This window comes from Leishmania martiniquensis, chromosome 26 (genome assembly GCF_017916325.1).
Source record: "Leishmania martiniquensis isolate LSCM1 chromosome 26, whole genome shotgun sequence".
In the NCBI taxonomy this organism is placed as follows: Eukaryota; Euglenozoa; class Kinetoplastea; order Trypanosomatida; family Trypanosomatidae; genus Leishmania; species Leishmania martiniquensis.
This window is the reverse complement of record NC_090161.1, coordinates 312,446-338,212: the sequence shown is the minus strand read 5'-3', so window position 1 is coordinate 338,212 and position 25,767 is coordinate 312,446. Positions and strand designations below refer to the sequence as shown.

The 25,767-nt window shown below is 56.5% G+C and overlaps 6 protein-coding genes across 6 annotated transcripts; 2 read left to right on the top strand and 4 right to left on the bottom strand.

The window, feature by feature from the left end:
- Positions 1-823: 823 nt before the first annotated feature.
- LSCM1_04112 (uncharacterized protein) lies at positions 824-1,351 on the bottom strand (the record flags this gene model as incomplete). Its single annotated transcript, XM_067321636.1, has 1 exon — positions 824-1,351. The coding sequence occupies one exon, from the start codon at positions 1,349-1,351 to the stop codon at positions 824-826; it is 528 nt and encodes a 175-aa protein (XP_067177867.1).
- Positions 1,352-3,171: 1,820 nt separating this feature from the next.
- Positions 3,172-4,821, bottom strand: LSCM1_04111 (uncharacterized protein; the record flags this gene model as incomplete). Its single annotated transcript, XM_067321635.1, has 1 exon — positions 3,172-4,821. One exon carries the CDS (start codon positions 4,819-4,821, stop codon positions 3,172-3,174), a length of 1,650 nt encoding a protein of 549 aa, XP_067177866.1.
- Positions 4,822-6,319: 1,498 nt separating this feature from the next.
- Positions 6,320-8,650, bottom strand: LSCM1_04110 (uncharacterized protein; the record flags this gene model as incomplete). The annotated part of the gene is made up of 1 exon (XM_067321634.1): positions 6,320-8,650. The coding sequence occupies one exon, from the start codon at positions 8,648-8,650 to the stop codon at positions 6,320-6,322; it is 2,331 nt and encodes a 776-aa protein (XP_067177865.1).
- Positions 8,651-9,464: 814 nt separating this feature from the next.
- On the bottom strand, positions 9,465-21,818 carry LSCM1_04109 (uncharacterized protein; the record flags this gene model as incomplete). Its single annotated transcript, XM_067321633.1, has 1 exon — positions 9,465-21,818. One exon carries the CDS (start codon positions 21,816-21,818, stop codon positions 9,465-9,467), a length of 12,354 nt encoding a protein of 4,117 aa, XP_067177864.1.
- A 1,254-nt stretch (positions 21,819-23,072) lies between these two features.
- LSCM1_04108 (uncharacterized protein) lies at positions 23,073-23,270 on the top strand (the record flags this gene model as incomplete). The annotated part of the gene is made up of 1 exon (XM_067321632.1): positions 23,073-23,270. The coding sequence occupies one exon, from the start codon at positions 23,073-23,075 to the stop codon at positions 23,268-23,270; it is 198 nt and encodes a 65-aa protein (XP_067177863.1).
- A 415-nt stretch (positions 23,271-23,685) lies between these two features.
- On the top strand, positions 23,686-24,918 carry LSCM1_04107 (uncharacterized protein; the record flags this gene model as incomplete). The annotated part of the gene is made up of 1 exon (XM_067321631.1): positions 23,686-24,918. One exon carries the CDS (start codon positions 23,686-23,688, stop codon positions 24,916-24,918), a length of 1,233 nt encoding a protein of 410 aa, XP_067177862.1.
- Between the last annotated feature and the right edge of the window lie 849 nt (positions 24,919-25,767).

Sequence of the window (25,767 nt, the reverse complement as noted above, 5' to 3'; positions counted from 1 at the left end):
CATGTGCATCAGCAAGTACCAAGACATGGGAAGCGAAAGATAGAAGCGCAACTCATGATAACCGCCGGTCATTCGTCAGTCATGTAGACTTGCCGAGAAGCCGATATGCGGTCAGTGCCCTTACCGCTTCCCTGACGAAGGGATAAGCCACTGCGCACAGCATAGAAGCAGCTGCTACTTGCAAGCGCAGGGACACCTCCCGATCGGAAAGGGAGCAGAGGTGCTTTAGTCGTGATGTGTCCATGCGTGCATAGGAGAGATGCCTTCACGATCACCATAGCACCTCTGCAGGGCACACACACACACAGACACAGACAGACAGAGAAAGGGCGGTGAAGAAGCCGTGTGCCTCCAAGCAGCAGCAGCAGTAGTCACACCGGAAGGAGAAGAGCGAAGACGGCATTGCCAACGCAGCAGCGTCTGTGGTTGCGCTTCAAGGTCGAGTGGAAGAGGGTATAGGAGGCGGAGGCCTTTGTCGCGTACCGAGGCCTGTGCGTACATGTATGTGTGACTGGAGTGAAGTGGGGCGGGGAGGGAGGGGTTAAGGAGGGCAGACGAAAAGCGCGGCCTCCACCAATCCATGCATACGCCGCCCCTTCCTCCTCTTCCCCGCCCACACACGCCCATCTCCTCTGCTCCCTCTCTTCTCCTGATCCTGTGCACACGCAGAGAGGCAGAGAGAGGGAGCAGAGGAGGCACTCGCGCCCACACTTAAGCGTTTATCGACACACTCGTCAAAGGGCACCGCTCTCTCTCGTTCGTACACGCGCACATCTGGTGGCGCGGCGTACTGACCCTCTCTGTCTGTTCTGCATGCGCCTTCTCAGTGAGGCATCACCCTGGCGCCGTCCACATACATGTTGCGGGTAGCACGCGGCATCCTGACCTTCAACCCGTCATGCACCCCGCGCTTCAGCTTCAGCTGGCACCCAAGTCGCGACGTTGGCTCCGGATAGAATGCCTGATCAATCATGTCATTCTCATCGTCGGTCGGCTCCTGGAAGAGATCGGCGTCCTTCTCCTCCAAGTAGACGTGGCAGGTGGAGCAGGCGCACGAGCCGCCGCACGCCCCCTCCATCGGCAGCCCATGCTCGGCACACACATCCAGCAGCGTCTGGCCCTCGTAGCCTATCACCACCGTCTCTCCCCCATCAGGGAGAGTGAACGCCACCTGGACTGGCTTCTCACGGTCGCCGCCGTGGCCGTGGAAGCGACGTGACTGTAGCAGAGCCCGTCCTTGCTCTGTCGCCGAGGCGAAGCACAGCGGCGACACGCGGCTGGTTAGACGGTGCGTCCAGCGGCCATCAGCTATAAACCTCGGAGACGGCAAGCGCACGAGAGCGTTGTGCATGACTGCTACTCTTCTTATGCTGTTTGGAATGCTTACTGTTCGCGTCTTCCGGTCTAAGAGCGTGTGTGCGTGTGCGTGAGGTGGAAGGGCACACGGAGAGGAGGAGGGAGGCGGCGCAAGCCCAAGCTTTGCAGAAGGCCAGCCAGTGTGAGCGCCACGCAGAGGTGCGTACGTTTTCTTGCTTCACCTTCGTTGTGGATCGGCAGAGCGAGTGCGGCCTTGCACACAACTGGGTGGCGTAACCTTCCCAACGACGTCACACTGTTACAGAAAGCCAGCAGAAGGGGGAGGGGGGATCATGCCGGTAGAGGAAAGACGTGGGGCACACACGCACACGTATACATGCATACATATATATGTATATAGAGAGAGGTTGTGCTGGTCGAAAGGTTTCCCAGCCCTGTTGGCGGAGTTTTTGCCCCCGGTGACGAAGCACAGCACGACTGAGAGAAGAGGAAGGAGAGCCGGGGTAGAGGGGGTGGGGGTGGAAGCAGCGCTAAACAGTCTCGAGAGGCCAAGACGGCCTGCTGCATCACCTCTATGGTTCGTCTTTCCTTTCGCTTCTCGTTAGTGTGTGCGCGAGTCCGTATTGAAGTGCATACCGCTTTGCGACGCGCCCATATGCTAACGCACGCATGCGTCGCACACTGTTGCCCTCCGTTGTGTCCTCTCGTTTACTGTGTGCCCATTAGTGTTCATGGTGGATGGCGAAGAAGAGAGGCTGCCGTGGGAGGCGGTACGGCAGCGGTGGGGGTGGGGCAGAGCAAATCCTCTCACATATCTGCGGTTACCTGTGCACGCGTGCTTGGACAAAGGTATGGCACACACACACACACACAAAGGAAAGGGCAACCGCCATCTCCTCGTGTGACAAACAGCGCCTTTCCGATGAGAAGGGGCGCCCTCGGCGTCACCACTGCGGTGTTCAGCTCAAGATAGAGACCTCAGTAACACAGCGCGCAAGCCGGGCGGATCGACGGCCCGCCTCGGACTCTTGAAGAGCAGACCAGAGACGTTCGTCTCGGTATCGGTGCTCGTGCGCCGGTGCTCTCTCTCTCTCTCGCCCTTTCAGGCTCAGGGGCAAACACATCGACACACAGGCACGAGTGGCAGTAGGTGCGGACGCAACACAGCATCGAAGCCCCCCTCTTCTTCTACCTTTTCATGCCTTCTCCGTGCGTGTCCCGTTGCTCTCGAGCGTACGCAAGCCTCACTGAAACCATGTGCCGCTAGAAGGCGGGAGTGCTGGATGAGAGAAGGGCCGGGAGAGGTTGCGAAGAGCGTCAAGAGCATTCCGCCCGCCAAGAACCTTTTTTTTGCGGGCGGCGCGGCACGCGGCGGAAGCACTCTTCGAAAATGTCCACCGCCCCTCTCACGTTTGCCCACTCCCCCCGCCCCATGCTCTTCGCCGTAGCCGTCTGATCGAGCGTCGCGCCGTCCCCTCCGTTTTACACGTATATATGCACGTGTGAGTCTGTGCTTTTGCTTTCGCTGCGTGCCTTTTCAGAGTCGTTTGCGATGAGAAATGCGTCCCTGTGGGATAAAACGATGCACCGACCATTCATCATTGACTTCCGACCCCCTTCCGCCATCACCCAAAACGACAACAGGACAGAGAGCCGCCGTACGCGAGAGCGTATCTGCCGGCACGTCTGTGGAGGCGTGTTTGTGCAAGGTGAGTAGCCGGGAAAAAAACACTTACCTAACTTCCTGCCACGCATCTCCACCATGCACACCGAGCGGTTGGGGGGAGGGCATACACATCCACACCGAGGCGCACACACTAAGCGCGAGAGCTCAGGGCACCCCTTATCACGAGCCTAGTCAGAGAATAGGTGCAGAACCACAGAGAGCCCTACCTCCACGTATAGAAAGGCGAGAAGCGCCACCAGTGCGGCAGCAGCCACAGCAAACTCAAAGAGGTACGACTTGGCGGCATACACCTGCATCGTCTCCTCGTAGGGGCCGAATAGCGTGACCGCAGGTGTACGGAGTTGATGGTACGCTGCAACCGATGACGCCGAGGTGAGCCCCTTCCGCTGCACGGTCGCCGCCTGCGCTCGCATGTGATGCTCCACAATGGCGACGTACTGTCGCAGCCCTGCGCCGTTCCGCGCCACCGGCGAGCGGTGCGACTCACTCGCGTACTGCAGCATCCCCTGAATGTACGAGGCCGCGCCTGGCCACACCGTCGTCGCCTCCTCCGCGGATGGAGCCACCCCAGCGATGATGCGCACAATGGCCTCGACCAGGTCTACATGCTTCGCAAGTACCGCTGCATCCGCGGCGGTGGCCGGAGGGCGGCGCACATCACGGAAAACCTGATCGACGTGGTGAGTGCGGTGAGTGGAAAGCGTCATGGCGGCCATCTGGCGACTGGCAAACACTTCATGCTCGAAGCGAAGGTCATAATGCTGATAGTCTGTCTTGGCAGGCACAACCCTGAGCGAAATGCCAAGCGCCTTTGCCGCTGCTTCGACCTGACTCACCGCCTGCTGGCCGTGCGCCCGCTTCATGTGGGCGCCCTGGACATGCAGATAAAGCACCGGTTCACCCTTGCTCGTCTCATGCAGCGGCAGCAGCTCATCGAGGCAGAGAACGAGCTTAAACTGATCCAGCGCCTCTTCGGTGTGCTGCGATATCCATGCGGATGTGCCCGCGTAGTTAAAGCGCGACGTGCTGCCAAGAAGTACTGTGACACCGTACGGGGCCACAGACTCCTGCCGCGCATAAGGAGTGGATGTCAGCCGTCGCCACAGCTCCATCGCAGCCACAGCGCCGGAGGTGCCGCCGCTCGTGCGGCTCGCAGGGGACACGCCGAGGGAATCAAAGTGCGCCGTTACCAGAACTTGGGGGGCGACGGCAGCGGAGGCACCCTTCTTTCGCGCGCGTTTTGGCTTGTGCTCGTACCGGCTTTCAACAGTGGCGCTGGGCAACGTCCAGTTGGACACTAACGCACTCAGCGGCAGCGTCTTGGCCACTGCGAGCACCACTCGCTCCGTCAAACTGTGCTGCGCCGCGATGGACAGTAGCCGCGACAGCTCTTGCGAGGCTGCACCGTGGGGCAGAAAGTATATAGGGGTGGCCGTGGCGGTGGTACCCAAGAAGAAGGAAACCATGTCCTCGTTCGTTGTGTCCGTGTCGCAGAGCTCCATGATCACGCCCTTCGCCGAGGCTGACGATTCAGACGCGGCGAGCTGCTGCAGGGCGGACTTGGTGAGGTGCTCGTGGCACTGAACGTACACGGTGTAGCCATGGTAGGAAGCAGACGCCCCAGCCGTGTACTGCACCACCTCACCTCGCAGGAGTACTGCACGACTGCCCAAGAGCAATTCATCCTCGTTGCCCAGGTGGCGCTTGAACGCGATGGCGTGATCCACTTTCACCTCGAGCACCGGGCCTGCCCGCGCCACATGCGCCAGGCAGGCGATGCTGAGAAGCAGCGCTGCGGCGACGATACGGCGAAGCATGTGAGCTGCCCTGCGAGAAGAATACAGGCGGATGAAAGACGGAGTCGGGGGTGGGGGATAGGCGGAGGCAAGAAGAAAGCGCAGCCTCGCCTGTCGTTGGCGTTGTCGTCCGTTAAGAGGCCTGAAGATGCGGGATGAAAGAGCTGCCCAGGGCAATGCCTGCTGCGCACCCGGAAGATAAGATGGAAGGTGAGGAGGAGAGCGGCACTGACACACGCATTAAGACACCGGGGCGCGATCTGGGGAAGGGGAGGGAGCAAAAACTTAAAGAGTCACAAACGCGGGTCAGCGGCGATAACGGAGAGAAAAGCTAGGGGGGCGGTGTTAAGAAGAGTCGGAAAGAGAAGGGTGTGTGAGGGGTGAGGGGGGAGCGACGCTTAGCGGCAAGAAGGTGTGTGTGTGTGTGTGCTTTTGATTTTATGAGCAGATGGCTGGTGCGTCGGGAACAGCGAGCTCCAAGTGGATCTGCCCTGCCGCCTAGGTTTCCCGGTTGAGCGTTTATGAGGGTGTGCTGTTCCACGGAGCATGAAGGACGGAGGGCAGCGGCAGAGAAAGAAGACGAGAGATGCAGAGGGGAAGCAAGATGAGGAGAGGGGAGGATAGGGGATGGGAAGGAGGGAGGGAGGGAGGGGGGCAAAGCGGAAGTAGAGGGGCTGCAGAGGGCAACCAGAGGTGGATGCTCGATTTGCTCGAGGGAACAGAGACACGTATCCATCGATACGCGCACAGAACAAACCGCAAGAGCAAAAAAGTGCGCTGGCACGCCCAACGAGTAGGAGGTGACTTCGCTCATGCCAACGCGCCCATCTCCTCGCTTTCTGTCTCTATAGACTTACCAGCGCCTCCACTTCCCCTTACGGTGGTGTGGTGTTCTCAACTCCCTACCCACTTAGACCCACACCTTTTACCCACCACGGCGCGCGATGAGAGGTTGATGTGTTGAAAGAAAAGCGGGGAGCAGAGGGGGGAGGGCTGAGGAACATACGCACAGAGAAGCGCAAGCACCGGAGGAGAGAGGAGGAAGCCCTTTTGTGCCAATGAGACTAGCTCGCCTGTGCAATGGAGGCATCTGTGAGTGGGTGAGGGCGAAGAACCGAGGATAACATGAAGATGGCAGACAACAGTGGCTAACAACGGCCGCAACACCGTTAGCCAACGACGGCCATCGCCGTCTTGAAGGATAAGAGAGAGGGAGGGAGGGAGGGGCAGATGCGCCCTTCGATACACACAGCCCATTCGCAGCGGTGGGAAACGGAAGGAAGTCGGTGACGAGGAGGAGCGGGGCGCAAGAAGGTGAGGGGCGGGGGGCGGGGGAGGGGAGGAGTCAAAGAGGTGATCCGGCGCACGCGAAGCGCCACATGCCTCACACCATGCCCACGTGTGCAGACTTTCAACGTGGAGACTCGCCACCACCACCCCTTCCCCCTGTTTTCATTTTGTCCTCACTTTTCCACACCTCATCCGCTCGCGTGATTTACTACACGGCACCGCTGGCCCATCACTCCTTCACTGCCTTCGCCGCTTCAGCCTTAGAAATTGGTGCGGCGGGGCCGCCTGGGGACGCTGCAATGTCGCCGTCACTGCAGCCCGCTTGCAGCTCCTCCGGAATGTCCGGAAACTTGGGGTTCTGTGGGTCGATCCGGACGAAGTACGCAGAGCCCTTGCTTGGCTGCTTCGAGATCTTACCCTCTCCCATGAGTGGCTCCAGCATGTACGGATGCGGAGGGGAAGCATTCGCATAGGTCACCGCCTCCGCGTTGCACAGTGCCACGAGCTCTTCTTCAGGAATGGGCAAGTTGCCGTCCTTGGCCGGATTCAGCTCCGTTGCCTCATGAAAGTACCGCGACACGTGGAAACCACACATAAGCGCATCGCAACCGTAGGTGGCAAAGTTGATGGCCTTCTGGCTCAGCATTGGGCAGCGCGCCAGCGCGGGGCTCGCGTAGTCGATAGCCATGTTGATGAGTCCGGCCTGCTTCCCGTGCTTGTGCTGGAACATGCGTTGGCGCATCCGTAGTAGGTCGTTGATGAGCTGCTCGTACTGCTTCGCCCACTCCTTCAGGTCAGGACCGGAGGCCTCTTTGAAGCGTGTCATGGCACGTCGGAAGCGTGGGTTCATGTAGTGGTTTACCCACTCTGTGAAGAAGAATAGGTTTGTGAACTGTCGCTGCGCCGCCAAGTAGACGCTGGCTACAAAGAGGTCCTCGAGCGGCGGCAGTGTATCAGGGCCTTTATCGATTGTCTCTTTGATCTCTATCTCCTTCAGCACGCTGCGCTCGCACACCGTGAAGAAATTCATGCGCAGTGCCTTGAGGTCTGCTTCCATGGGGAAGTTGTGGTAGCGCTCCGGCAGCTGCATGAGGTTCGGCGCCTCCAAGGGGCTGTAGCCGAGGGTGGTTAGCCCCAACGACTTGCATAGTGACGTCAGGGTGTGAGTTGTGTCGTACGGGAGCGGACTGCTCATCGCCTGGTGCTGTGTAAGGTTGAAGGGGTACTGCACGAAGCGAAAGTGGTGGCCCGCGCCGCCGGCACGCTCGGCGAGGGTCACGAGGCGGTAAAGGTTTACTGTAGCCGGTTCCTTCGGCGGCGTGCGGAACCTATCCGGCACTAGCGCGTCGGGTGGCAGTTCCGGATAGTTGCGCGGAACCGGCGGGGCTAGGTGGGGCGAGCAGACGCCGTAGTACTGCAGCACGCCCTGTTTCACCTGACGCTCGAGGTACGCAAAGAGCTGCAGGATGTCGTCGTCGACGTGCTCGTCTGGTCGTCCATCAAAGAGTGTGTGCACCCCCTCCAGCAGGAGGACGTCGATGCACTCCAAACGTGTGTTGTAGGCAACATTCGTGAAGAAGGCGTCGAGCCAATCTGGTGAGAGCCCAGCGGCTGTTGTCCGATCCACGCGGCGCAGGTTCAGCCGCGCCAGCTGCGAGTCGTCCAGTTCGCTGATGCGGAAGCCGGATTTGAGGGATGTCGACGGTAACGAGGAGGCCTTGTAGCGCTCAAAGATTGGCACTATTCGATTGCGTACAGCCGCGGTGTTGGATGCCTCGATGCGCGTGATTTCATCCTGGAAGCGGGGCTGCCTGACCAGGCCACAGCGCACCACCATCACGAAGCCGCTTCGGTCCAGCTCGAAGGCTTGCAACGCCTCGTAAATGCCGCGGGCGATGCTTTGGTGTACCTCCGAGGCGGCCCCGTCGATCTCGAACACATTGCAGCCCTTGATGATCTGCAGCTGCAGCGACTCCACCGCCTCATTCACATCATTCACCATCTTGCACGTCGCGGAGCCCAGCTTGGAAAGGTGCCAGCCGACCGGCTCCGGGCAGTGAAAGCGCCAGTGCTCAAACACAGTCGATCGGTCTAGCGTGTACTTTGTCCCTTGCTCCGATGCCCGGCCGAGGATAGGGACCGCGCGGGATTCTCGTGCGTCTGCCTGCCCAAGCGGCCCCAGCATACCGCGCATCGCGGACTCGGCACGATTACCGTAAATGCCATTGATGCCGCTGGAGAAAGCGTCGCGGCCAAGCCCCTCGCCGTCGTTGGCCGCCGCTGCAGGTGCATTAGGGTCCACTTTGATATTGGACGGGAGCTGCTCCTCGATCGACTTGCGGCTAAGACACCTCCTTGAGCAGCGTGCGGCGGCACAGGAACAAAGCGGCGATGATGACGCGACACGCATCGTGCGCCGCCGACCGAGCCACGCATTAGCACTCGAGGGGGGCGACGGCGACACGGTCAAAGCGCGCAAGACCGACCAGTGCAATTGGGTGTAGGCAGCACTTGACGAGCTGCAGCACCGACCGCACGACTTGACAGAGCGACGCAACATCGCGCACTGGTAACCCTCTTCTAATACAAGTCCTGACGGGAGCCTACGTACGTGTGTGGGCGTATGTGTGTATTAAGGTCAAAGCCGCCACCAGGGAGAAGGGGTGCGGAGGTAAGAGTTGAGGGGGAGGGGAGAGACGGGCACGAGAGGTAGCACGGACGGGCACGCAAAGTATAGGACGCGGTGTGTGGGGTAGACGCCTAGCAGGAGCCTCTTGGCCTCGCCGCTCCGTCATCGAGGAGCCCATGCACAGCGCCCTGCCCGAAAAGCCCCCTCTCCTGTCAAAGAGGAGAAATGAGAAGAGAGCCCAGTGGCTGGGCACATACTTATTGCTGCAACGATGGCCACGTTGGTCGTAATCGCGGCGCGTGCAGCTGCGCATTTTTTCTTTCGCTCTGTATTTCTGGCTGAGGATGGACACCGGCGGGGAGGCCCAGCGGAAAGCACATACACAAAAAGAAAAGCATATATACATATATATGTGTGTGCACATACATGTCCATATTATCTATATCTATATCTATATATATAGATATATATGTATAGTCGAAGGTGATGCCCCGCGTGGTACGCGCCTGTCCATCTCAGAAAAGAGGTGGGGGGCTACACACATAAACACATATGCACACACATACACGAAACGAATCAAGGCAAGAGGAATGCACTAGGAGAGTGCAGTGCAGTGGGGCACATACACAAAAGCGAAGGGATACGGAGATGATTTCTCCTTGACGTACATCGAAAAGGTGCCGCTTGGCGTGCATCTGACGCCTACACCCTATATGCGCACATAATGTTGGACATGTACAGCATCCTAGTCATCCAGCATACACAACAGCGCCACACCCCGCTCAATCCAGTGCTGCGGTTGCACTCCTGCTGCGGACTTCAGGTCGAGGGTGACAACGTAGTTGGTTGAGAGACCCGTCGTTGAGAGCGTTCCAACACGGGCGGAAGTCTTGTAGACAGGGCACGCATAGGATTCGGTGGGGGCCAATGCGTCGCTTATTTGTACGGGCTCGAGGTGGATGACCGGCATAGGCTTGTACAGTTCACGGGGCATGCTCTCAACCAGTGTGGAGCTGCAAAGATCGAAGCCGGCACCCTCGACAAAGACGCCGTGGATGTACACACCGCTTTCCACAGTGTCCTCAATGTCTTCCGGCAGTTCGTAGCATGTCACGTGGGTGCTGAATTTCACCTCGTCAATCGGCGTCTGATGCAGACGGCTGTACGTCTGCAGCACACCGGTGAGGAACCCTTGCGGAAAGAAGAAGCCGGAGATCCAAAAGCTCGTTGGTTGTCCATTGTCGTTCCAATCGCGGAAGAAATCAATGCGCCTCAATGTATCCTCATACCAAGAGGCAAGCGGCTTTCGTGAGAGGTAGCCGCCATCGTGCCAAAGCTTCGGCACCTGACCCAGCAGCATTGCGTCGAACATGGCCTCAAGCTCAGCCGACATGACCACCTCACCCTTGACCGCCCGCCATAGCAACAGCAGCGTCCGCTCTAGCTTCGCGAGCACGCCGTTGAAGAAGAGGATCTCTTGTCCTACCACGGTGCCGAGCGAGATCATGGTACCCGCCTCGGTGAGTCGGTACGTATCTGGGTGCGCGTGCGCCTTGTCGATAGCTGCCGGTAGCCGTCGTTGAAACTCCGTCACCATCTCCAGCACTTTGTCCTCTGGGCTGCGGCCCGCTGCCGCCTTGCTGCGCGGTTGCACGGACAGTATCGCAGCGAGCTGGCGCCGCACCGTATTTTTGTTGAAAGTGACATCAGCGTTCGCGTGAAGCCCGAACAGCTCAGGGCTCTCGAAGGTCGGGAGGTCATTCAGGTACTCGCGGATGCTAGCAAGCGACGCCACATTCTCTGGAATGTGGTAGATGCCATCCGGCGACACGTCGCACTGAGTATTTGGCGCGACAGCATCTTCGTTGAAAAACTTCCCAAGAATGGTAGCTAAGCAGCGGCTGTCCAGAAAGTCTGTGACACGACCACCGTAGTTGATGACTCCCACCATGTACCGCAAAGCGCTCCACGGCACAGCCTCGCCCTCATCCTTCAAATACGTCTGCAGCGACTGCAGACTCGCCGAGAGATCTGGCTGATTCCATTCGTACGGGATGTTCCACCCAAGTGGACCGAATCGGCGGCGCTCCTGTATGATGGCGTGGAAAAAGGTCAGCGAGAGAAGCATCCGCCGCCACGTTGTTGGGTTGCGGGGGCAGCTATCCCACAGATCCTGCGTCACAGCGACAGCGAAGGTGTCGCGCATGTTCGCCTTCAGCCCCTGAGGCGGCTCCTTGACCACCTTCACGCCAGACTGCAGCAGCAGCACTGGGAAGGAAGCCACGGGCATCGTGGTGAGCCAAAGCCGGAAGTCGCGCTGCACCTCGCGATGCGTCACCTCCTCCAAGATGCGCTCGAGCGACGGCATCCACGACGTGTAAACGTGGCAATTCTGAAGGTATACCCACGCCCCCGTCTCTATGCTAGCGACACGGATCATCTCTTCGGCTTTGCGGCCCTGATCCTGGCCAAGCGACAGCATCATCTTGCGTGCGCCAAAGCCTTTGCGCTCTGCAAACTCAGTGAAGAGCTGCGTTGGGTCTGTCCCAGGAGTCAGCACAAAGATCACTGGCGCCGTTGGGGAGCTGTCCTGATAGCACCCCTCGAGGTCGAAGGCGGGACTCTCCGTGAAGGCCTTGCCCAGTTCCCGCTCGATGAGGCGGGAAAGGCCGTAGTTGAGTAAATCCTCCCGAAACACCTTCAGAATGAGCAGCCGCTGCCACGCGGAGTACGAGCCAAGGCTGGCAGGATATTTCTCGTAGGCTTTCTCCCTGGTGTACCACTCACTCCACTCCGCATCGTTGTCCATGACAGAGTCCTTCAGTGAGGCGAAAGCCGGCAACGTCGTCGTCAGTGCGGTCAACTCATTCCACGCCGACAGCGTCAACCACACTGGCGGCGGGTCCAGCTCTTCCTCCACAAATCGTTTCCCTTCACTCCCCTTGAGGAGGAAAGACCACTCATCATCTGCGATGGTGCCCTCCTGCCGCGCCACATGCACGTAAAGGAGAGCAGCAAAGATGAGCTTGTCCGCCTCGAGGAGCCCACGGCAGATAGCGTTGTAGGAGCGCAGCGTCACGGCCGGCAGCAGGGTCTCCACGCGACGGACCACAGATTCCTGCTGCTCTGTTTGTCGAAGTGTGAGGACGAAGAGCTGCTTGAAGAAGTCAAGGGAATTTTGGTACATGTGGTTCAGGCCGGCAAGCTCCGTGATGACGGCGTAGACTGTGGCACCGCGCCGCGCAACGGGACGGTAGCGATCACGTGCTGTCTCGATGTCTCGCTGAGTCTCCTCCGCCACACGCAGCGCGTCGCTTACGCTCTCGCTCGTCGTCTTGGCCTCCTGCAGGGTGTTCACAAGCTGTTCGTTGTCGAGGATGTTGCCGGTCGACGACGCCAGCAGTTCAAGGATCTTGTCCTCCAGCGCCTTCAGCTCGTCTTTGCCGTGTGCAATGTCCAGCACTGTCTGATCTGCCCGCTGCTCTAGCTCAGCCATCTCCACCCGCACCACATCTGCGAGCAGCTGGCTCTCCAGCCCCGTCTGCGTCACGGTGAAGTTGATGATTGTCGCCTTGATCTGCAGTTCTGGGAGGAAAAAGGGGTTCGCTAGCTTTGTTGTCATGTAGAGCCGAAACTTCGGGTCATAGTCCACCTCACTGTCGCCCAGCTTGATGAGGAGTCTTCCTTGTGAGCGGTACGTTTGCTGCAGCAGCACCGGGTCGAGCGCCGCGTCCAGCGACTCTCCGACGTTCTCAATCAGCACCGGCAAGCCAACGCGGATGGCGTTCTCCAAGGTTCGCATGTAGTTCGCGTCTGTCAGCTTCAACACCCGCAAGTTGCTCTCCTTCTCCATCGCGCGAATCCAGCTCAGTGCCTGTCCTTGAGGGTCGATGCAAAGGCACCAGCGCCGAGACTTGCTCACAATGACGCCGTTCTCCACGCTAAAAGGGTCCGTCGGGAGGCCTTGCTGCGCCCAGGTACGAATGCGCACTGGGTTCATGATGTTGGACAGCTGAAAGCCCGAACTGCCGACGGGCAGCCCAAGTTCCACACACTTGGCGTGCCACGCGCGTAGAAGGCGATCGCGGTAGGGCGCTGTAAAGGGCCCCAGGTAGGCTACAGCGCCGGCGGCCAGTGCGACGGTGCCCGGATGGCTCGCTTTCTCCGCTACAAGCTTCGCCACCGCCTGCACCCAGCGCGACTGCTCCGAAGCCAAGCCGTTCATCAGCTGCTCCGCTCGCTCCAGTCGCACCGTAGTCAAGTCGATATCCTCCTCCAGCTGGTGCTTCTTGAGCACATTCTCCTTCATCTCGCTCTGCAGGGCAGCTAGCTTGTCCTCAATACTGCGCAGACGGCCACGGGCGGCCTCGAGCGCTTGTGTGGCCACAGTGACCTTGGCCTCGGCCTCCCCCAGCCGCGCACGCTTTGGCGCCACCACCTTCACTACCTCGTAGTAATTGTTCATCGCCATCACCCACATTGCCAGCGACTTGCACGCCTTGGAGCTCTTCGCCACCTCCTCCGGCTGAAAATCGGGGTTGTTGATGTATTTTTGGATCGACTTGATCGTTTTCTCGGACAGCTCGTCGCGCTTGTAATTCTGGAGGTCCTTGATGAAGTCCATGCGACTCATGACCAACTTTGCCCGATCCCAACTAAGGTCTTTCTCCCCAAGCAGCACCAGTACTGCCTCCAGCACGAGCACGACGCGGACGGCAGGCTTCAAAAAGCTGCGCACCTCACGAATGTCGTCGGGGCGAAGATCGGCCAGCGCATCCTCGGCGGCCTTCAAAATTGGCAGTGCCTTGTCCAGCTCCGCCTGGCACTCGCCGCGGATGCCGTCGGCCTCGGCCTGAATTTCACTCGCCCCCTCCTGCTCTTCCTCACACTGCTTGCGGACCACCTCGGCGGACTCCTGCTCTTTCTCGACCCGGCCCATGATCTCCTCCGTGTTCCTGGCCGCTTCCACTAGTTTGGGGTGCATCTCGATCAGCTTCACCTTCATCTCATCCACCATTGCCCGTGTGCTGTGCAACGTGTCAAGGCCGCCCTGATATCGCTCCACCTGCGCCGCAACAGATTTGTCCTGCTCCTCCAGCAGCTGACGGTAACTCGTGAGCAACCTCAGATAAGACGTTGGGGTGGTGTAGGTTCGCCGCCGCAGCTCATTGTAGAAGAGCTCCGACGCCTCCTGCACATCCACGTGAATGGAGACGCACAACTGGATCAGGCGCGCTTTGTCTTGCTCTTCCATAGAGAGGCTTGCAAGGACGCGGTTCGCCACAGACGCCAGCGCGTCGCGCGGCCACTGGTCAAACCAGTCAATGGTGCAGCAGTTCACGAGCGACGGAAACATGCGTAGGCGCCGGCGGAACTGCTCACCCACCGGCGACATCGCCAATACGATGTGAACCTGGTCGCGGCACATGCCCACAAAGTGGGAGAAGATGGCGCTACGCGTTTCACGCTTTCCGGCCGTGACGGCGTATGGGCGGACGGCCTCCACAATCTGATCTACCTCATCGGACTCCATCAAGTTCGGCACCTCCCCGGTGTTCAGCAGGTTGTTGATGTCCTCTAGCATCTCCTCGTGCACGATCTGGGTGTCGGACAAGAAGAATAAAACGGGCTTGTCGTGGCTCGCGCTATCAAGCAGCACCTTCTTGAGGCCATCGTGAAACTCATTCATGTTAAAGGTGCGCGTGATGGTCACCTCGTAAATGGGTAGGCTGCAAATAAAGGCGGCGAGCTTGCAAAGGGACTGGCGGCCAGTACCACCCATGCCGACGACGAGTGCGTGGCCACGCGGCTGGCGGAGCACACGGCACAGGCGCGCCACATGCTGCATAGCATCTTTGAAAAAGACCAGCTCGACTTCCTTGTTGTACTCGATATTGAAGCCGCTCTGGTACTCCTCCAGCCCGTGTGCAATCGCGTCCGTCGTGTCGATGATCTCCTCGTAGTGCGCACGATCGCGGCGCATGAAATCGCCAAAGATGAGTTCCTCGTAAACCGGATTCCACGGGTGCTGCAGCACACTCGTGCACACCTCCGAAAGCGTCGACCACCACCATGCGCGGTCTGTAGCGTCGACCAGGCGGTCGTGGAAGGTGCGTGACACCTCGTGCAAGAAGAGGCGGTGGAAAGCCTCTGGCGACGACGTGACGCGCGGCGAGGTTTGCATGATACCCTGGATGACCTTGCCAAGGTCTCGTAGGTTGAAGGTGTAGTGCGAGCGCGTCGGCGTCGGCAACTTCTCCCGGGTGATGCGCTCGTAGCACGCCAGCGTGGCAGCGACGAACTTCGTAGACAGGGTCTGAATCTCGTCGGAGTCCCATTGGAGCAGGAAGCCGTGCAAGAGAGAGCTGAAAATGCGCCGCGTCGACAACTCGGACAGCGCCGGCTGACAAATCAGGTGAAAGCGCGAGGTGAGGCGCTGCGTCATCTCGCTGCGGCCACCGCCCGGCACACCACAAGCCGCGAGCAGTAGCACACCATGCAGCTCTTTGAAGAAGGCCGGACTCTTGTGCGTGTCGTAGAAGCCGCCCTGTGAGATGAGCTGTCGGAGCAGCTCCAGCGGGGGTGAGGCACCGTAGATCTCCGGTGTTGGCATGTTGATGTCGTCCACGAACAGGATGGCGCGCTTGCCTGGTGTAGGAGCGAGGGCCGTGCCTCGAACCTTGTGCAATTTGTTTTCCAGGCGGTTCTCAATGTCTTTGCTGCGCGTCTGTGCAGAGAATACGATGCTGAACGACTCCCACATGCTTGCCGGATCGTCCGTGTTGAGAGAACTCGTCAGAAAGCTTGTGGCCCCGAGTGACTTCCCAGTCCCTGTCACACCGTTGATCAGAACGTGCTGCGAGGACGCGGTCAGCACACTCAGCAGCGTACTAAGCGCGACCCCTTCAGCGGTTGGCACCACCAGATCGAAGTAAGGGCTACGCCGGTTGTACATGAACGTTGGGACGAGGTGGTTCCACGTGATGAACTGCATTGACGGGCGGTGGACCACGTAGTTGTACAGGCTGACCTTATGCCGCGCCTCTTCTGATTCGGCTGCAGCACCGGAGGCGGACGCGGGCAGCAGGCCCGGCAGCACCGCTTCCACCTTGTCATACAGAAACGTGCTGAAGGCTTCGCGCGCATCGTCACGCAGGTTTCCGCCAACTGCCCAGACAAAGGCCATCAGGAAGTACATATCGAAGAGCCGGCACTCGTCTGGAACCGCCGCTGTGGTATTAGTAATCGCTGGTCGCGCAAACTCTGCGGGCGTGCTCGGTATAGGTGTGGATGCTGCGAGAACAGAGCTGCGCTTTGCAGCGGCGTGTGCGTCTGCATTCCCGCGCTGCGCCAGGCTTTCATCTTCGCCGTCTGCGCCCAAGACCTCGGCTGGAGCGATCGCCTCGCGCGGCCAAACCGTGGAGTCCTCGGAGGTAGCCAGGAAGCCCTGTAAAAGCTCAACGCAGTTCACAGCCAGCTGCGCGTCAACGGACGGGATCCACTCGCGGCAGTGGATGCGCACAAAATCCAGTGTGTCGGGCAGTAGCGTGTCCAGCAGCTCCAGCAGGCGATCGGCGTGCAGGCGAGTGTCCTTCTTTGCCTTCGCCTCGACGAGGCTGCGGGCGATGGGCACCCAACCACGGTTACCATCCAGGTAATACGGCTCCATGTACACCATGCCGCAACGAGATACCGTAGCCGGTGAAGCCACGCGGAGATCTTGCACCTCGAACATGAACGTCGCCGTCGCCGGCAGCTTGATGCGCTCACCGTTGAAGAGGCAGAGCAGCTTGTTGTCATCGAGGACCGTATTCATGTTTTCAATCCACACAGCGTCTACGGGTCCGTCGAACACAACCCATTGTCGATCCGGTTTCTTCAGCGCCGCTCGCGTGATACTGCGGGCGATGTTGCTCAGAATGCCATCTGTCCATTCGCGCGTCATCTCGTTCACCTGCCCGTAGAGCTCGCCCATGGAAACTGACTTGGGGTTCAGCAGGTGAATGTGCACCGGGTTGAAGAGCGGTACACTGCCCTCAACGTCGTGGCCGTCCTGCTTGATGTGTGTGAGCGCCTGCTGAACAGTGTGCAGCACGGTGGACTTGCCACTGAAGGTCTGCCCCACCAGCATCACGCCGTGCCGCACAACAAGCGTGTCGTACAGCTGCACTGCTTTCGTCACGAGGCCCTCCACGACCTGCCGCCCATCCGCCGTGAGTTGGCGATGGATGTAGTTCAGCAGCAGCGTGTTCGGACTCTCCTCCACCGCGACGGTCGGGAAGAGGTCCTTGACGAGCGCCATAAAGAGAGTTGTATCCTCACGAAGAAATTTCGGCACATTCGCGTCCCGCATTGCCCGGATCAGGAGCATGTCCTCGCTTTCGTGCGGGCTCTGCCGCTTAAGGGAGCCGGCCATGACCAAGATAGACTTGACGGCACGCATACCAAAATCGTAGTGGTCCTGCTTTGAGAGCTGCTCGGAGCTAAGTTTGTATAGCTGCACCATCTTCTGGGCCAGTACCCGCGCGTTTGCGAAGCCTTCAGAGTAGAACATGATCTCCGCGATCAAGGCGTAGTCTGGGATCATCATGCAAATCGGTCGGAAGAGTGCTTTGAGGTTGTCGGGCAACTCCGTGCGGCCTGCGTAGCCGGGATTCATGGTGATGAAGACGCCAAAGTTGGGGCTGAGACGAATCGGGTGCCCATCAAAGTCCATGCGCTCCAGCCGCTGGCCCAATGCCACAACGATGTCGAGCATTTGCTGCGCAATGACGGAGAGCACCTCAAGCTCAATACGGTTGAACTCGTCGAAGCAGGCCCAGGCGCCAGCCTGGGCCAAGCCGGCGAACATGCGCGACATAGTCTTATAGTGAATCCCGTCGGAGCAGTTGAAGACGACAACCTGTCGCGCCAGAGCCTTGCCGAGATCTTTCACCGACTCTGTCTTTCCAGTGCCGGCGGGGCCCTGCGGGGCCGCGCCGAGGTTCATCGCCAGAGCATTTGTGCACGTCAAGAAGGCGCGATCAGTGAGTGGAGTGATGACAAGACGCGGCTGGTTGCCGAGGTACTCGTAGCCGTACCAAAGATGCGCGTTGCAGTGGTGGATCGCGACGTTCTTGCCGCCGCTGGGCTCTTGGCGCGCGTCCAACTCCCAGTAGTAGCGCAGCTGCTGGTACCACTCAAAGTCCTCTACACTCGCAACGTGCTCATCACTTAGTTTCTGCACAATGTCGCGGTTGTGCACATTAAGGACAATGAGAGTGCCAACTAGCGTGCGCTGGAGCTTCGACAAGGGTTGGCGCGTCAGCTCAACCATACGGAGAATCTGGGCGTGGTAATCCTTGTAAAAAGTCTCAACTGAGGCACTGTCGATGGCGGCCTCTACCTGGCCCGTCCAAAGAATCATGTCTACAGCCTGAACGCACTGCGCTGGATATTCGAAGATCCACTCTTCTCGCTTTGACTGAGACACCATTTCAATCGTGCGGTGCATGTGCGCGAATAGCGATGCCTTCATCACACGCTCAATGTCGCTCAGCCACTGCTCTACATTGCCTATAGGATACACTGGTGACTGAAACGCCACCTGTTCACTCTCCCCAGACACCATTCCTACGATCTCCGCGCATTCCTCGTCAGAGAAGAGGAGCAGCGCGATAGAATCAAAACACTTGGACAAGTGTGGCTGGACAGCCTTTGGATTGCGTACGTCTGACAAAATGGAGAGCAGCTCGTCGTTCGACAAAAAGTAAAAGCGCGGGAAAGCGATGCGCTTCGTCTCCAGGTAGTCCTCCAGCTTTTTCTGGATGATGTCTATGTTCGCATTGTTCGTCTGTAAGTCTTCCAGCACTCCGTCTTCGGTGCAAATCTGAAATACATTCTTTTGGTTGTACGCTTTAGACGTGAGCGAGCGGAACAAGCCGTCCACGTTATCAAACATGACGCTTTCTTCAGGCAGTTGCTCCTTAATGTCATCAGAGGAGAAGATGAACTCAAGGTACATCCAGTTCTTCTGCAGCGTTATCCACTCCTCGATGACGCTGCCAACGACTCTAAGATCGCGAAGCCACTTTTCCACTTTGTCCCGCACAAGTGCAACGAAACGCGACGCCATTGTTGTCTGCAGCTCGATTTGATGGTCGTCGAGCTGCTGAATTACCTCCTCCAGTTCGTCCAAAATGAATACGCCGTCGCGGCTCTTGTATGGTTTGGTTACAAAGTTTAAGGTGTCCCACCGCTGCCTGATCACATCCAAATCGTTTGAAATCTTCCATTCACCAGTCGCAAGTCCCGACTGCTCTGCGAGAACCTCCTTGAAAGAAAAAATGTCCCACTCCTCCAAGGAGTTCAGGTTCAAGTCATCGTGGTAGCTGTAAGCAGTGCCGGTGACTTCCTTCAGCACGGTGTTCCAGTGTTCGGCTGTCATATGCTTGTTGCTGCAATCGTGAATTACGGGCATGCTTGCACGGATGGATTGCAATTCCTCCAACAAATGCGGTGTAACCTCGTCTTCGTAGTTGTGTTCCAGCATCGCGCGGTTTACTGCGCCCGCGCGGCGAATCATAAGGTTTACCTGCTCCTCCATGTCAATGGTGTCCAACTCCTTGACCGGAGTTTCGAACCAGTACTCTGATTTTTTGCTAAAAGAATCCAAGAGACTCCAAGTTTCCTCGCGTGCCTGAAAAAGTGTCTTCACTTCACCGACAAACGTCCAGTCAAAAGGTGGCAAGTCAAAAAGCTTCGCAAAGCGGCTCAGTTGCTCCTCGGTCAACTCCACCTCCGTCAACTTGGTATTTATATCAACCAGGTACTGAAGGAGCGGCTCCGTGTGGTCAGTGTAGACGGCGAATTCTTCGCCCAGAAGTATTTCGTTGAGACTACTGCACTCCATCTCTACATTTGCCACTTCCGCGTGTAGCGTATCGATGTGTGCAGGCATGTTTTCATCGATAAACTCTTCGGCACGAATACGGGCTTCATCAAAGAGGTTGTGCAGGGATTCCGTCGCAGAACTGCCGCCTAGTGTGCGCTCGCGCAGCTGCTTGTCTTCGTCATCATTGAAATCGACCTGCTGTCTGTCCATCAGCTCGCAGAGCGCTTCCGCCTGCGCAACCTTCATGTCTGTTTCCTTGATTTCGGCGACTACTTCTTTGAATGCTGCCGTGTAGTCGGCAAATTCGCGTAATGTCTGCGGACGCTCGTTCATCGCCTGTGTCTTTGACTTGAAATAGCCATTCAGCTCTCTGATTATCTCACGGGCCGTATTACGCAAGCAAGCGCTGATAGCATCACGCAAGATTATCATACGTGGCTCGATTTCTGTCTTGAGCTTAGCAGCATTAACCCACAGCAAAGAGCCCACATACGTGGCGATCAACACACGAAGCGCATCCTGTGCTTCTTGGAGCCTGCGGTATAGTTTCGCTAAACTCATCGCTGACAAAATCGTCTCGTCAGCTTCCTGCTTACACTCATCTGAAATTTCCTCCCAGGTTTTTTGCAAAAACTCAATGTGCGGCACTGTTGTAAGGTACGTGGCAAGACGGGCATCCGCTTTTTCGTAATCGCTGTGGAGAATCGAAAGCAGCGCTGCATGAAGGTACTCCACTCTAGCGCTTGACCTTAATTCTTCAGTGATGTTCCATACCTTCGGTGAGGAAGGAAAAAATGCTTTGAAGTACTTCTGTTCACACAAGCGGGGCCCAACGGCGATAGCGCTTGTGCAGCCAGAGAACAGCTCCGCAAAGAGAGCACGCAAAACGGACTCTTTTGGGTTGAACACGATCGTGGACTCCTCTGGACGAAGAAGGACCTGAAATCCAACCTTTCGAACCTCGCTGTGCGCTTGCCCACGAACGAGGTTGATAAAATTCTGAAATATAGACAGTACCCGCTGGAAGAGCCGTTCAGAGGCCAAGAGATCGATGAGGCGAATGAAAACGTGCAGCTTCGAATACTCGACTAGGCTTTGCTTCAGTTCACGCACTCGCCGCTCCAAATCCTTTCGAGCGTCACTCATCGACTTTTCCCTGCGCTTTGCTCGAGTATCGGAAACCTCGGCGGCGGCAACAGTGAGAAGGTATTGTTCGAGTGCTTCACGTGTGTTAATATCAGGGACATCGGCACGGTGCTGCAAAACCTCTACCAATTTGGTCACCTTCTCTTCGATGTATTCCATGATACCATTGACGAAAACGGAGGCTTTTTGTCGCTGAACCGATTGTTCAAGACTGTAATCATCCACAAAGTAATCGTGCTTGCCTTGTGGATCGTATTCGATCAGCTTCACATCGTATATTGAATGGGAGTACTTTGCCAAGTCCAGCATCGGGGAGGCAAACGTAGGTTTCGCGAAAAGCAAGTCCTTTAGCAGTGACCTTCGTGTCGCGGCGTATTTACGCTGTCTCAACTTCATTTGCAAGCGCAGAAATGCTTTGTAAAGCAAAAAGTTCTTGAAGAAGGGAATCTTGCGCAGGATATTGAACAGTGATGCCTCTTTCATCCAGTCAGCAAGGGTCATTACCTCCGATGGTCTGCCGGGCCGCACGTGCACAATTCCGGTTGCACTAAGTATGTAGTGCTCAGGTTCCTCAGATCCCTTCCCAGCAGCAACCAAATCGTACGGGCGAAATTCTAAGCCCTTTGGAGCTCGGTTAAGGAAGACGTGCTTCAGACTCGTGGAGGCGCCATTGGCAGTGAAAAAAGCTACAGCCTCTTCCGATGTGTGAATATTGCGTAGAAAAGGCCCATCATTCGGCGCAACGCGCTTTTCGCGTGCCTTCGCTGGACGGCGGCTCGCCTTTTGAATCATGCGCAGCAACTCTACATCCTTATCATCAGAGACAGCAGCAGCAGCGGCGGTCTCTGGAGTCGTCCACAAACCCTCTACTCTACGTAGCTCCTGAGCGAGCTTCTCTGATGCTGCCACGGACCCATAGAATGTGAAGGCAGAGGGTTTTTGGAATCTGTAGAGCTGTGGGGCATTTTGTGTGCGCTCCAAGCCATTATTTACATAGGCCTCGAGTTGGGACGCTGCTGCAACTTTTGGCCGCGCACTTTCCTCAAGCCTTGCCCTGAAAGACGAGTTATTGGGATCCATGTGTGCAAAATTGGGATTCGATAAGCATCCTATTCGATAACAGTATCCTGTCCACAATATCTGCTCTATTCGGTTACCATAGAAGAATAGCCACAAGAAAAGCATGGAGAAAAGCAAGGGGATCAGAGAGTGGAAGTATACAACTGCCTAGTAACGCATTATTTTATTCCGAAAGAAATCGGAGGGGGATTTATTGCACATGTACGAAAGAATATGAGAGGACAGTCTAGTTTTCCTTTTGTGTGTGTATGTGTTGCGAGCCCATACGCTACGCTAAGTTGAATCTGTGCCGTGCAATTCAAAGTGATTTATTCGAGTGATTGAGGCGAGCAAGTCGTGCTTCTTAGTGAAGCTGGAAGCTCTGAAGCTGCGAGAGCACCACGCCAGATCCAAAGTTTAGCCAAAAGATCTTAGACACAGCACTAAGAGTAGAGGTCGGCAGGATGCCTCTGCTGAAATCGTCCTTCGCGCTCGTTGCCAGCGTCTCCCTCCTGGAAAATGAGCATAGTTAAATCACTGGTAACTACCACGCAATTCTTCTGCATATGTTAGGCATCAGCGTGCTTGCTCGACCCTTCATTGTTTTACCTCTCGATCTCACAGTCTGCAGATATAGCAACAGAGCTAGCAGCCGTCAACTCCTCGCTTCTTCCTAAGCAGCGGCAGCGAAACACGATGAGATCACATATTGAGAGCGGTTACAACAGGAGTATGCGCGTTTCTTTGCGGGCCCCCACAAAAAAGCCTTTGATGCCTGTAGGTTCTGCCACAAGTGATGAATGTCATAATGCCATTTCAAATTCATAAGCCCCCTCCCCTGCCACTTTTCACCTCCAGCCTATTCCAAGAGAAAGAGGTGCTTTTCCATGCCCCCCCTCGGCTACATGCATTGGCTGCGAATTTCGGCTGCTACGCGCATGGCCAAGATGTCTTGCTAGGTGTGCCGGTGCTTTGCTCTGCATACCATATAGTGCTCTTTTTTTTCATTGAGGCAAGATGAGTCGAGAATGAAAAAGAAAAGGCTGACTCGTACCCACAAATTAGATTGGGAGGCGAAGATCATGCGATACTTCAAATCGGAGGCCTTGTTCCGCACAAGTTGACAGGCGTGACTTCTGCCCGTAGCATCCTCCTGCCCCGCTCATAGTTTTGAACTCTCCTCTTCTGCCTTTTTCTCGCCTTGGGCTCACCACAGCCATTTTCAAAGAGCACCCACAATCCCTCTCCGCTCACTGAAAGCACTTCACAGACGTCATGAGCTCCAGCTCTAGTGCACTGGACGATCTGGAGCGGGAAATGAAGGCGTATCTAGAGAACGTAGAGGCGACTGGTGATGCAGATGTGGGGCCAGTGCTTTTTTATTCTACGATACTGCAGATGGAGATTCAGGATTTGAGTCAGCGCGCTCAGCAAAAGTGCATCGTTCTGGAAGAGGCACTGCGAAACGTCTGAGAGGGTATGAGGCTCTGTTTTCGAATCACTCATGATGTGTTAGCAACTAACGAAAGAAGATCTGCGCACGTACAAGCCTCTCAGCTCCGCCAAAGAAGCATGCTTCAAATCGTGGTGTCGAAGCCTTCCTGGCCATCACCTTCATTCTCGAGGCCAATTCAGTGGCTCAACAAGGGGCATGTAGCATGTTTCAGCTGTGCCTCTAGCCAAGGCTGTACAGCCGACTACTTGTCTTGGTCATGAGCAATGCTGGATCTCTTGTATTCTTCTCTACCTTCGATCTTCCTTCGTCTTCTTATAGTTTCTCCTTCGTGCTACCCGCCGTTACTGGTTGCTTGTTTCCCAGCATCGAAACGTATACTTTATTGGTTTATTCTCCCCCTTCAGCTTTTCGGTGCGGGTGGGCAAGTGCACAATGTCTCATCAAAAGCGACCGCAGCTTTCTTTAGCTGTACCAGACACACTGCAAGTTCTTGATATGGGGCTGGACTTTAGGTCTTACTTGTCTCGCGTTGATGAAAGTGGTGTACCTATCCTAGGTAACGTCATTTCTTATGGGGCGGCTAAGGTAGCTGATGTTTTCGAGCCCACTGTCGGGTTACTTGTGACTGTTCTTCATCTTTTTTCGCAAAGTGGCTCGGACAATTCAGCCACTATGTGGCTAAAGACCTACGACACGGTCCAAAAAGTGTATCTGGAGCATCAGGAGGGTCACGCGGATACAGATGGTGCCAAATACGCCCAGGCTGCGCGCGACTTCATTGCATCGCAGCTTAACCTAGTGGCTTCACTTGACAACCGTATTATTACTGAACGCCTTCTCACGCTTTTAGACTATCAGAGCGGAATCCGCGGCCCACAAGCTCCGTCACAGCGGAAAATACCTCGGGATCCAAAAGGGGCATTTTGTAACCTGCATTTAGCTGACCACAAATGCTATCAAGAGTTTTCGTGTAACCAGCTTCACCTGCATGAGGCGGGGCCTGTGCGCCACCGCATCAACTTTCTTCAGAAGCTTGCTGAGATTATGATAGCGGAGGCGAGACCTCGCGTAGAGGTAGTGAAGCGGGTAAAGGACTCCATTTTCTTTGCCCGCTACGGCAACAAGGTTACGGTTCGGTGCCACAATAACTGGATTCCGTTTTTCAAGACGCTTTACACTGATGGGCGCCTGGAGCAGGCCTTCCGCTACACTATGTATTCCTGCCAAAACTTGAACTGCACAGATGAACATTGCAAAGGCATTCACCCTCAAGACCGCCGCGTGCCTCCTGCAACCAAGCTGATCGACTTACACAACGCGCAACAGGTAGCAATAGAGCTGGATGAAGAAGCCGAGCATGTTGTTAGCGCGGTGGAAAAAGCCAAGGCCGCCCCTGAAGCCCCTCCAGCCATGACTTTAGCCTCACCAATGTCCGTTCTATCTCCGACAGCTGAGTTGTGGAGAAACACTGTGCGCGACTATGTGCGTCAGTCTGGAATTCCACAGGTGGCGGCTGACGAATCTCTCTTGCGCACTTTACAAGATACGAAGGTCACAGGAACACCGCTCTCGACCTCGGAGCGGATGACGCCGCTACTGGATGAGCTCGATAATTATGCGTTCAATAGCAGCCAGTCATCGATCAATAGCGAGACACGTATTTAGCGCTTGTATCTCTCTTTCTCTGTTTAACGCTATCTCGTTTTTCGTGCTTTCGTATTATCGTCCTCTTCCACAAGGCTAAGAAAATGGAGTAAGTGGGTAAACACACAGGAGCACTGAAGAGGAAGCTAAAACTCTCGCTTCATTTCGCGGACGCCAAAAAGGAGGACTTCTTTTTTTTTCCTTCCTCACCTCACCGCTCAAAGCGCACAGTTTTCCTTTTCCAACTTCTCGAAGGAAAGATATGTGGCTCTTGCTTCGCCTTTTCCCTTTCTGCCTTTTCGTTGCTTATCTTTATCGTGCTTTTCCGAAAGTTGTGCTGACTTTTCTACCCTTTGCTTTCACGATGTCACGAGTGTTGCATGGTGTGCGATGAAGGCCCAAACCAATATCTCCGCTGCTGTCTCTGAGGATCTATACTCATCTACGTAGGCCCGCACTATCGCTTATCGGGGGAGTACCACTAGAAAACCCGTCCTACCATCGCATCACTACTGTGCACAAGCTCACGACCCAGCTTGATGGTTTTCCCCTAGCTCTTACTATTAGCTCGTGATTTCCCTCTGGTGACTCTTCCGAGACTTTCTATTCCCCTTCAGTATGATGTAGTTCTCACGAGTGGGGAGCCGCCTGGCGTTTTTTCTTCCCTTGTCTCGCATTTGTATTGGTCGCCCCTGATACATACATTAGGGCCAATTCCCGTCACTTCATCACCAACAATTCTCTTAGTGCAGAGCCTCGCTTCCTTTCTCTCTTTTTTTTGGTGAGCATGCGTGCAGGTGAGCTCAACGAAGGAAAGGGGTAGCCCTTTCTACCTCACCCTAGAGGCTGTATCACGAGTCGACAGGTGCG